Source organism: Serinus canaria, chromosome 1 (genome assembly GCF_022539315.1).
Source record: "Serinus canaria isolate serCan28SL12 chromosome 1, serCan2020, whole genome shotgun sequence".
In the NCBI taxonomy this organism is placed as follows: domain Eukaryota; kingdom Metazoa; phylum Chordata; class Aves; order Passeriformes; family Fringillidae; genus Serinus; species Serinus canaria.
Window position 1 is genome coordinate 80791509 of NC_066313.1, and position 12715 is coordinate 80804223.

General features: G+C 38.2%; 1 protein-coding gene across 1 annotated transcript in view; it reads left to right on the forward strand.

Moving 5' to 3' along the window:
- The window catches only part of LOC127059869 (trichohyalin-like), a gene marked incomplete at both ends in the record, with an annotated part of 310239 nt that overhangs the window by 5430 nt on the left and 292094 nt on the right, over nucleotides 1-12715 (forward strand). Inside the window, 1 exon segment of the mRNA XM_050977641.1 lies at nucleotides 6879-6940. Coding sequence (XP_050833598.1) covers nucleotides 6879-6940 — 62 coding nt within the window.

The following is a 12715-nucleotide window of genomic DNA, read 5'->3' on the forward strand; positions in this document are numbered from 1 at the left end:
TTTGCAAAGGCCTCTAGGCAGTTCCGTCTCACGCAGGATAAATAATAAATAACATTAATGGAATGCCAAGAATGTCATTAATAATTTTCAGATATGTAATTCATATTTAGAAGCATTTCAGACATTATAAAATGCTCATGGACTGTTGACATGGAAATGATTGTCTGAGTGTGTGACAAAGAAGGAATCATGGCCAGTAAGAATGTGTCACAATTGTTTGGTGGTTTTTTGTTGCTTTTTTTTGGAGGTGGGGGGGATGGTTGCTGCTATGTTCCTTTCTTTTTTTTTAACCTGAGACTAATTAGAATTGACTGAAAACTTGACAGATGAACACTGATAAGAACTGATCTTATAACTTAAAAGCTCATGACCATGAACAGGACTACTGAGGTTGTTCAAGGCTAATGATATCAATACAAGTAGTCCATGCAAATAATGAGATTCTGGACCTAACAAATGAGTCATTACAGATGGTTTGAATGTGAAATCAATTGACAGCAAATGGGTCTATGGAAACATACATAAATACTATGCATCAATTTGTATGGAGGAACATCACTAATAAATGACCAAAAGTCCCCACAGAGAAGGCTAATAAAATTGTTATTTACCAATGAAACACAAAATAGCACTGGCAGCTGTATGCATAAAGAGATAAAAAATCAAGTTGTGCCTTTTACTGTGTTGGGGGCAATTCAGTAAAGACTTACCTCATTAGAAACTTACTTTACTAGCAACTCATTAGACTTAACTTATTAGAAACTCGTCCTTCAGTTACTGAAGTTGGCCAATAAAATTTTTCACATCAAATCCCAAATCACTGAACCACCTCAGCTGTTGCAAGATTTTCTTGATCTAAATACAGTTTTCTTCCTACTATCCCCTGAGATACCCTAGCTAACCTCACCTGGCCTCTATCTGTAGCTCTAGCAGTCATATGTGTCCCAAAGTTCTTGTAATGCTTCTACCAGCCATGAGGATTTTTTGAATACATTAAAATATCACAAATAGCATTGAGCACTTACATTATTCAACTGCACCAGTGGAGACCACTGTTAAAAAACAAATGGCACGACAGATGCTGCATAGGCAGCAAGAAGTGTAAAGGTTCTTTTTTGGGCCACCAGATTTGGACCAGCAATGAAATGCCTTACATTAAACTACAGCTACTCAGTTCACCTCAAATAATTAGTAGGTACAATTTAGATGTTGTTTTCAATCTCATTTTTGAAATAGTCATTTCAAGATGATGGCACAAAAGGAGACAGGACCAATTTCATTCATTGGAGCTACATCCTATTTGAAGTGCCAGTCACAGATATGTAGCAAACATTCCCCATTTCTACCTCATTCCATGCTTTTCTCTTTAGTAAATGTCAAAACTTGGTAATTCATATCAGAGAGTAGGTCTTTGTAAATTACTTGAACAGGTTTTTTAATTATTTAACTGGTGCTTAGAACACTGCAACTGTGCAATGCTTCTGTTTGTGAAACTATGCCTAAGTAAGAAATCAAACATATGGCAAGTGTCTAGAGCTCTATAAACCATACAGATACAAGTAATTGTCAAAAAAAAAAAAGAAAAAAAAAAGAAAAAGAGTTAATACATTTGTATTCCAGAAAAATGAGGAAAGAGTTTTCTTCTTTTTTCTATCTTTTTGCACTATCAATCTTCTGAGGAATTGGCACATTTTTTCTTCTTATACTGAGATTATTTTTCAGTGTTAATGCATCACAGCACAGAAATTTATTATTAGATTAGTGGTTAATGATATGGAAAAGAAAGAATATATATTGTTCACATCTTTTCTAAGATAGTAGAGTTGCAACAAATGGAAAAGACATGACTGGCTGGAGCACACATAAAATACCATAAAAGTCATCAGTTTTCCTGTTACTTAAGACATGTAGCATGGCACTAGGATTGTGATAATACTTTATAATCTAAACTGTGCCATGAACTACTTTAAAATGCAACAGAGAAACAAAGAAATTTTACAATATTGTATTGTATCTTCATAAAGTCACCTGCTTCAGCATAAGTGTAACAGATGTTTTCTTATACTAAATATATGGAATATATGTTACTTTCAGAGTAGAATGATAGGTGATGAATGACAGGTTTTGCTGGGTTCAGTGCTTGAAATCTAACTAACCCATCAAAATGCTCTTTATTTATAGTAGGTAGATCTGACCTTTACAATCAGAGCATTGAAGGGTAACTCATCCTGAAGTCCAAATTAGAAGAAATCCCCAACATTTTCTGGTCATAAGTCTCAACTAATATTTTTAGCCCATGATATGCAAGACTACAGTCGTTTCCACTGTGTCTTTGGCCCAACTTCATTTGAAATTATCTTATGAAAGATCATGTAAGACACTGAAGCTAAGGCTTCAGACCTAGATAATTTTGAGGGTGCCCTCTAAGTTAGATGAATGAGTTACTCTTTAAATTTCTAGAGTTTAGTAATTAAAAACTTTCAGTGTTATCAAAGCCCAGGACATTTCTCTAAAAAAAGCTCCCTTACCTCAGATTCACTTCCTTTTTCATTTAAACACAGACATATTTAATTTATTTCCAGGCCATCATACTGGCTCCAGTGCTGGTGTTAACAATCATTAGTCCCAAACTAATTCCAAAGTTCCACAGTCACTACAGCATCAGCCAAGCCTCTGACTCTACACAGCTTCAGAAGGTTTTTACTGTAGCCTGCTCATGTTGAGAAGAGGAAAAGGACTCCCACTCTGTCTCATACAAATTTCATTGGGAATTATTCTACTTAGGTCAAAGGGTGTTTATTTCAAAGATACAGTGCCTGCTCTAAGAAAAACATGGATAATTCTTTGAGAGTGTATGCATATATTTTTCAGTTTTACACATGGAAGTTACTATAACACGTAATTGAAAACATAAATAATTAATGTATTACTGGCACATGGGTTAGATGCAGTTTCTTGAGTTGTTGGCTCACGCTGGTGGAAAGAGCATATTTTTCATGTGGTTTAAAATCCAAGCTGTTTTAAATATTACTGAGCACCAAGAAAAGTAGTAACTGAAATCCATTAGGCTTCTTAAGAATTTCCTCCTTGGATTGTACCTGGGACTAGCCAACTAAAACCACAGTATTCTACTCATCCTTCTGGAATTACTTAGTAGATTTGTAGGCTTTCTGATGGGCTCATTTCCATACTATCTGACAAATAACAAGTTCATTGTTGTAACACAGACATTCCCCTTTCACAAACACATCAATGAGGTTCAGGTTTGTTTAACTTCCATAGGAGGTCAGTAACAGGACATGACTGGAAGGTTGGATCTTCTCAGGCCTAGACTTGTATCTGAATATCTCTTATTTAATTTCTTGATGAATAATTCATTAGAAGAAAATTTCCCCTTGTAGTGGTGAAATAAACCCAAAGGACACACTCATGATTTCTCTGGATTCTGCAAACCTGGTAAATATTTTCAGTATCAAAAGCCTGAGAAAGCAGACGGAGTCCAGCTCCACAGCAGCACAAAGTGGCAAGCCACCTGTGAACCTCAGAACGTTCAGAGGTTCAGTTTGAAGACCTACCAAAATGTTCAAATACTTGTACAGAGTTTATCCAAATATCTGAACCCTCAAGAATGCAGACATGGGCCTCTTGAGAACAGACATTTTAGTTCCATTTCCATTAGTTTCTCCTTCCTTTTAAGCCAGAAATGCAACAAAACCTGCCTTTGTTTTGATGTTTGGATTGTTTTTGTTTGGGTGTTTTGGTTTTTTCTTCAGCTTGAGTGGTCTAAGCGGAGCCAGAAGCATCATCCAGAAGCACAGATTTACACTGAAGTGCAGTGGGGAATTTATCTAAACTCATCAAGGTTTGGTTTGAATTTCCAAGAGTGTGCACGTGCTTGTGCATGCATGCATACGTGTGTAACTTATATTTCAGTTCATAAGGGATACTATTACAATTAATTCCTTACAGCCCTCAGGGATGAGAAAGTAACCACCTAGCACATCAACATTTGAACATTTTTCATTAACACCCAAGAATCCAGCCAACTCAGAAATTGCTTTCAGTACCTGGTTTCCTCCAGGACTGAAGGAAACCTCAGGTACCCAGCATCCATGTGGCAAGCTCAGTGTGCTGCTCACTCAGCTGCCTGGCTGGGAGGGAAGCCTGCTGCATGTTTAGGGATCCATTGCTGATGCAGTTGTTAGCACTGCCATCTCCAATCATACACTTTAAAGAGACACTGAATTGGCATCATTCATTCACCCTGTGTGCCAGGACAGGGATCCATGGGAAGGCCTGCAATGACTGATGGAAGTAGGACCGGTCCATTACCTTTTCAGTGCATTGAGAGGGTGGGGTTGCAGAATGCTATTGACTGCACAAAGCACTGATTTGCCAACCATTGTTGAATAATTATACAAAAAATAACATGGATTTCTTTTTCTTTGCTTACTCTAATATTTTTGGTGTTTGTTCTCCTCTGTCACTTCCCTCAAAATAAAAGCTGACTTTTCAAAAAAAAAAAAAAAACTAGAAAGAATTTCCACCTTTGGGTACTAAGGTTCTTGAGAACCAAGGTTCAGTATCTATTTTAGCTTCAGCAATCCACAGAAAAAAAGAGAGTGAAAATTCCTCTTCATGCTTTGCACCAAAGAAAGCTCAAGAAGTATCTGATTAGAAATACCATAGACATGTGACTAGTAAATTGGCACCATAATGTAACACCACTTTCTTAAAATTTTTCTTGTTTTCAATAAAATTATTCAGCAAATGTCACAACCTTTTAACCCTTTACATCTTTCAAGGGTATATGAATAAGCACAGAAAAAGTTTTAGAAACTTACATTATCCTGTTCAGTAGATGTACAGAGCAATCTTTCTCAGATTTTCTAAATATAGCTGGGTTTAGTCAAAAATGTTGACCCTAATAGCCTTAACACATTGTACAAAAATATTTGCTCAGCTTCATTGTTCACAAGCATTTGCCTTTCACCCCTCCTTCCTCCTGCCCCATACTTTCTCTCCTTAACTAAACACATAGGAAATTAACTAAGTCTATGACCTAACAAGTGGCAATTCATAAATTCATTAGATTAAAAAAGACTAGCAACATACCAATTCCTTTAATAGGTTTCCTTCCAATCTCCAATTTACATTTCTGTCTGCCCTGGCAAAGATATTACTTCGTTAAGACTTTTTTTTTTCCTTCCCCTAAATTAGAGAAATGTTAATGACTTCTCTTATTTATTGCTTCCATATGCAAGTAGTTATCTTTCTTGCAAATGGAAATGAGACCCAAAATTGCAACAAAAGGGGCCAAGCCGCTGAGTGCATATGTTCCTTTTTGGAGAAAGTACATATGCCTGATCGAATTAACTTTAACCTCTCTGTCCATTGAACAGACATCCTCTAATGTGGGGGCTTTTAAAACTGTTCTCGTTAAATTTATTTTGAATCGCTGAGAACACTCTATCACGGTTTCAGCAAATAACCTCTGATAATATTAAACACCTGGTAAGCACAGGACCCAAGGGACCCCGTGCTGCCGTGTTTGACCCGTGACCTCCGGCAGTGAAGTTCGGCCCTTGTGATCCACTAGGATTCAGACAAGAAAGCTATTCTGAAGGAAAACACCTGCTTGTGAGGGCTGACCCCAAGCCAGTGCATGGTTGAAAAAAGTCAGCTGGGTAGAAAGAGACCAGAGCCCCATGCAGGTGTTTCCTACAGCACCACACACCTAAAAAACAAGGAAAAATAAAGGATAATGTGGATAACAGTTAGGCACTCTCTCACCTGTTTATTTGGGTTAGTGTTGCTCGAGCTTCTCCCAGTGGTTGCCAAGGAAATGAAGAGGAACTTAGTGGTTCTGCATTTCTGAGGCTCCAGGGACTAAGATTTGGCCAGCAGAGAACACTGTCTTGGTGCACTTCCATGAGATTTACAGCTATGGCAAGAGACAAATCTGGAGACCTTTCTTTCTTAACCATCACCTTTGCTGTAGTTCCCATGTTCAGGAAAAAAAAAACAGCAACAAAAAACAGTGGATGCTTCTTCCTTGGGATGGTCTTTTTGGCTCTTATTTTCTGTTATTGAGATGTCCTTTCAAATAATCTACCTCTATTTTAGAAATGCATTTTAAATTAAGGGTTAAAAGCACCAAAACCAAAACCTCTTGCTAGGAAAGAGGAAGATGAAAAATCTTCACTTGCTGAGCTAAAGTTTTTACAGCAATTCATTTTATGCTGGGTGATAATGACTCTTTTTAAGTAGAGTGGGCCCTACATCCATTCAGGTTTTTTTAGTCAAGTGTCACATTACTTATTTTTGTCAGCAGATCTGCACAGTAACAGGGCAATGAGTGGAAAATATTTAATCTATCTCTTTATTTATTAAGTGACTATCACAAAATAAGATGACAGGGATGGAAACCTAACCCTTTTGAAATTCTTCTCCTAATTTCTTCATACACTTTTCTCCAAGGTCACTGCTCGATGAGGGACTTGAATGTCTCTCAGTCACACAGCCAAGGGCTGTCAACACACTTCCATTCACCTGATGAGAGCACCATCAGCTGGCACCAGTAAAATCCTTCCGTTCCCAACAGTCCCAGACCCTGGAATTCTGAGATATTAAACAGCCAATTCTGGACCATTTAGAAAGAGTTGTGTGGCAGTAGGAGAGGGAAAGGAGAATTCTTCTGCAAGAAAAATTCAGCTATGACTTGACAGAATTAATTTCAGCTTGGCTTTTTATAGCCGTCAGATCTGAATTGCTTTCCATCACTCTGCCAAAGGCAGGGTTTGTAAGCCTGTCCCAGACATGAGGGGTCAGTGCAGCGTGCCTTGCTCAACTAGTTTCATGAATACAACTGGATAAAGAAAAAAACTTAAAAAAAGAAAAAAGGAAGAAAGGAAGAAAAGAGAAAAAGGGAAAAAAAAAAGTAAGAAAGAAAGAAAGAAAGAAGGAATTATTGGCAAACAGAGTGGTACTAGCAATTTGCCTTCATCTTTTGCCCAGCATCTTGAGTCTGATAAAGACCAACATCTGAAAACAATCATTGAAGCATATTAAGGTTTTTTCCAAGTCATATCATACTACAGTGTAATAATGAGACATTTACTCTGCAGTATTTTAGGGTTTAAGCAATTTGCAATCTATTTCCAAGATGACTGAGATGGAAGCAGGAAGAACACAAGTTCTTTAAGTAACTTCCTCACTGTTCCCTAGTCATACACTGGGAACATTTGACACCCAATTGCATTCATCCTGCTGGAAGTAAATGCAAGTCATCACTTCGCATAAGGCTCTTGGTATGATTTCTGCCAGGGCTGATAACAATGTCCTGTTGCTGATGAGCCTCCGTCAGTTTCACTTAGCAGTGAGAATGTCAAATTGTCAAGTGTTTTTAAGAGTGGAAGGTGAGAGACAACCAGTACCAATTTCACTTGGAGCCAGAGGGTTGAATGCCCCCCACATGTCCTCACTATACAGGGTAACTCAATGTGATGGGAGGCTGTAGCCACTGGAAAAACAGTGAAGACATTTTTTAAGATTACGCTCCTGGGAGTGTAAAAGGACAGTATCTTTGCTTATTCTTTAGAGAAACTCCAGGCTGTCTCTAACAACAGCATAAAAATTAAATTAAATCCAGACATTAGGCCTGAATATTCCTAGTCCATCTGTAAGTCCTCTGTTCTTCAGGGACTTCCTTCTGCCTGCCTATAGCACCGCTCTTGCTTTAAATTCCCTACTGTTCCCAAATAGTGGTGCAGTCATTATTCCATACAGAAGGAAATCTGGCCTGTAAAGAATCACAATAGGTAATCAGGTTGCTTATGCTGTGCTCACACCTTAAAGCACTGACAGTGCAAACCAGGTCCTAGCAGACAAATGCACCACTGTCTCCAGTAAGGCTTCCTGGGCGGAATGAGCAGAGGGAGTTGAATTTATCTCACCTGCATTCCACCAAGGTTCCCTGTATTTCTTGCCAACAGAGTAAGCAAGGTGCCTCTGAGGTTCCTGATCATTTAAATAGCTAGAAAAACACCTCAAACAAGGGGGGTGCCTAGCAGAAACACAAAAAAAAGATTTTAGGCTTGGAATTTAGGACTGCTGAGAGTACCCTGCATCCTTTTGCATGTCTCAGGGAAGTTTCTTGAGGCTGAGCTTGATAGGGAAGCCATCCTACTACAAGATGCCTTCTTACTGTTCTGCAGCCAAGAGACATCTTTCAGGACTATTAGCTCAGTGGCTTTCAGTAAAATGCAAACACCAAACACTCCAGAAAAATACTACCATAAAGACAGCTTTCCTCTTTATTAAACTTTATCTTCTGGTTTAACCTCAAGCAATTAACTTTCCATGCTGTCTGTTCTAATAGCTTCCTCTTCTGCTCTCCACCATCAGCTGCCTGTTCCAAACCCTCTCTGCATGAGCAGAGGCCCACTACACTACACACTACAACACACAGGACCCTTCACCTGATACAGTCCCAGGACTATCCCTTTATTTCCCATGTGCTGGATGCCTGTTTAGTTTCCTCACTGCTTCTTTTCTCATGCATGTTATGCCATGGCATTGTCCACATGGCAATCTAAGTTTCCAGCTGAGAACTAATCTTAGCAGGAGCTTTTCAATAAAGTTTTATTCACTGTTTCGCAGTCTGAAATAATTACTACTGTCTCCCAATTTCTAGGTGTTAATGACAATTTTGTGAGAGGGGAAGGAATAAATCATAAAGAGGCCGTGTTTTCTCTTTCCTCAACATCTGTCTCAAGTGCTCTGCCTAAAGTGTTCTATTGAATTTAGGAAGGGTTATTTATTTATTTTAAATTGATTTTTTTTCCTCTTGCTTTGCTCTCATGAGTAAAATAGAAAAGGAAAACAGCTGCTTGAGAAAAAATCATCCTGCACAACAGCCACCTGGTAATGAGACTATCCGAATTGTTAACAGTAAGGATAAAAGTGAACAAAGAATTTTAGAAAATATGTCTTTCTTTTGGTCTTGGGCATACGCTACCCTCTAATTAATGTAGTTAATGCTTTTTTTTTCCTCACTGAAAAAGTAAATTTTTCCAAAGATGCTTAATGCAGCCATTAATGAAGCAACAAGTTTAAAGAGACAGAGTTGAAGGGCAGTGAGTCATTTTGTTTGGTACAGAAAAGCTATACTTACCGTATGAGGGTTTTCTCTAAGGGATTTAAAGGTGCAGCATTTTCATATTGTGCTAAACCATTTGGATCATGCTTGGAGCAGACAAAGCACAATTCAAAATACTGCTTCTATGATGCTCAAGAAATCATAGATTCATGCAGGCATGAAGGGATTCCCATCAGGGTGATTTCCTTCATCATGTCCTTTCAAACACAATCCTGATTTTCTAACATTGGAGTTTCTTCTCTCCTCCACTTATCAGAACTCTGTACTTCCACAAATGAAGAACAAGTGGGACATAACCACAAAGATGGTAATACAATCTTAATTCCACTGTTAAAACATGTTCAGAAAGAACAAAAAAAAAAAAGAAAAAAATCATTGATAGACCTTGGAAAGAAAAGCAGCACCTCTCCAGTTGCTCTCTAATCAGTCCCAGGTACAGATTTATTATGGGCTAAGAAGGAAAGCAGAATTGCTTTTACTACTGCCTGCCAAATGCATAATTGTAGCTGTTTAGGAAAGAATGTTCTCCTTTTTCCCAGCTTGTTGGAGTGGTAAATTACTCTTTCCTTAGTTTTGTGGAAAAACACATTCTCTCTGGAAAGTAAACCTGATACTATACATACTTTGATTTTTATGCCCTTTCTATTAAACAAGTTTAGCTGAGTAATATGTGATCTCCTTTGGTACTACACATGTGTATAATCAAATCAAAGGCCTGACACAGTTCTCCACATAACATGCAGTATTTTAAATACTGTCTCATTCAGACAACTGGTGATGAATTTACAAAAGCTCTTACCTGCCATTCTGGAAAGGTTCACTTGAGCAACTCTGAAAAGGCAAAGAGAAAAAGAAGGAAAAGAAGGTGCATAAATTATTGTAGCCCTGGGGCAGTGTGTGAGTTTTACAGGGCTATTTATTTTGCTTTTCAATAAAAATGTGTAATAGACCCACCGGACCTATTACTTGCCCACTGGACCCATTACCTCTATTGAACAAGGGTAGCATAGCGTAAAGAGAGGGGTGATTGGCAGCCAAGCTTCCTCCAGTCCAGCCAGGGCTGCACCAGGGATGCAGCCTGCTGCAGCTCCTGCTAGCCTGCTTGCCACCTTCCCCACAGTGAGACAATGCAAAGACAAGACAGAGAGGCTGCAGGAAGCCCTGGGGTCAGAGAAGTACGCTATGGCCATGACAAAAAGCAGGTGTAAGCTTTTTTTTTTTCAGCCAAGCATCTTCACAACTTGAAGCTGTTTAACAGGACAGGTCTGGCCAGGCAGAGCTGCAGCTGGGATTAAGATGTCCTCAATTAGGAAGGGATTAATGGCAATCTGTCCTTCCTGAGGTCTTGATCTAGCAAGGTGCTGAGCGCCAGGACGCCAGCCTGGCCAAGCACAAAGTACAGGCTTATATACTAAGAGTCAGGCATGTACAAAAGGGCTCTCCAGCTAAACCTTTCCTGGTTTTCCAAACTCTGATTACATTCTTGTCACGGTGTTCTGTACTTTTGAGTTTAAACACATTTTACACAAATATTCAGACTTCATGCAATTGCTAAATAATTAATCCCCATAAGCACAAAATTTAGAAAAACCTGTTTAATACTGGAAATTATAAATTAAATATTTCATATTATTTGAAGTGTCACATTGCTGATGTCCTCTTTGTGTTGGTGCAATCTGATACAGAGACAGCACCATACTTTGCCTGTATTCTTACCAAGTCTGGTATGTGGCAGGAATGTGAAAGTACCCAGCAGTTTCCTAAGGAAGGTCTGCAGAATTACAGCATTCTTAGAAGAAACTGAATAAAAGAGAACTTATGACATCACTAGAAAAATTCTGACAAAATTTATTCCAGTCAAAATAGCTCTCGCACTCCATGCATATAGAAGGTTCAGGTGTGTTTCTCCTGGAGAGAAAAAGGGGGAAATAAATTGTAATAACATACATTCTTAAGACAAAATTAATAAATAGAAGGAAAATTTGTTGGTTTTTTTTTCATTCTGTTCAATTGGTTTGTCTGGATTTTTTTAAAGTTATTTATTTTTAAGTTATGCCTAGCCCATTAAGGATGCATTTTACTTAAACATAATACCAAAATCTACCAGAGCAGCCACAAAAGACAATATTACATAATTCAACACCCACATTTATGAAATATTTTGTGTGTGCAGGCTTCAAAAACTCTTTCAAGAAAAATAAGCATTCTTACTTGTGTTCTATAGTTGTGAAAGCTGATGAGAAATGGTTTACTTGTCCAAGGAGATATTGCCAGTTGTTGGAATGGAAGTGCTGGAGAACTCGGTTCCCTCAGCACATGCAGTTCCAGAGCTATTGCAAAGAGCTTCTACAGATTTGCTTCAGTTTGCAGTACTGAAGCCTTCCCAAAATCCCTCCAGAACCAGAATCCCAGGTTCACTTTTGTCTAGAGCCCACCAAGAAACTTTTGGTAGTTTTGTATGAAGATACCTCATATCTTGATCTGCAGAGCTGTGTCAAGGCATAATGGTGTCCTCATATCTCAGCCACTCCCCCTGCTACCTGTACCTTCCTCAGTCTGTGCTTCATCAAATAAGAACGTTACAGTGCCAGGCTTGAAGCCTTCCTATTCCCCATTACTGCTGACTTTGGTCCCAGTGTACCAAAACAATTTGCAAGCAGTGAAGGTACACCCTTGGCCAGTACTTCCATGCAAGGAAAGTACTCTCATACACATCTATCTGGCATGTTCCCCAAGAGGAGTTTTGATCAATGCTTTTTAAACATAAAATCAATGGTCTTGAGCTTCCAGAAATGGTGTATGGAGTTGCTAGGCTTTCTTTTGTGTCAGGAAACAGATGCTCTTCAATTCCCATCTGAGCACGTGTTCATGTAGCACACTTTTTCTATGGTTTTAATTCAGCCTCTAATCCTGTTTTAAAAAAACATTTAATAGCAGAAGTAATAGTAGTAATAATAATATAATAATAATATTAATAATAATAATAATAAATGGGTTATCTTCCAGGTCCTTCTAGCTCCTAGGGGCTTGCCTATAACATAGAGCAACTCGTTGGTATAGAAACAAGCTTGGGGAAAAAAGAGTGGTGGTTGCTGCTCTTTGAATACTGGTGTATATATACATGTTGGAACTGATATTTTATTGTTTCACACAGGAAAAAGAAATCTAGATTAGAAATTGTCTACTTTAGAATTTTCTAGATTTCTTTTGGAAAATCTGTGAACTATGACAACTAGAAATCTAAAATGCACTTAAATATTTGCTCTCTATTTTTTTTCTTTTTATTCCATAAAGCAATCAAAGGAGGGAGATTTCTATTTAAGTGCTAAGTAGGCTGCCAATGGTGATTTGTACTTTAATCTTTTTAATTTTTAGTTGGTTTTGTCTCTATTAAAAAAATTATGAAGATTGGATGTAACACGAGCATGAAGCAGAGGAAAAACTGGAATGAAATTCAGTCCCTGGGCTTGAGTCTAAAGCTGTAAAATGATCCTTCCCAGCCACTGTCTTGGCCCATAAATTGGGAATGAAGCCACTGAACTTTCTATTCCTTTT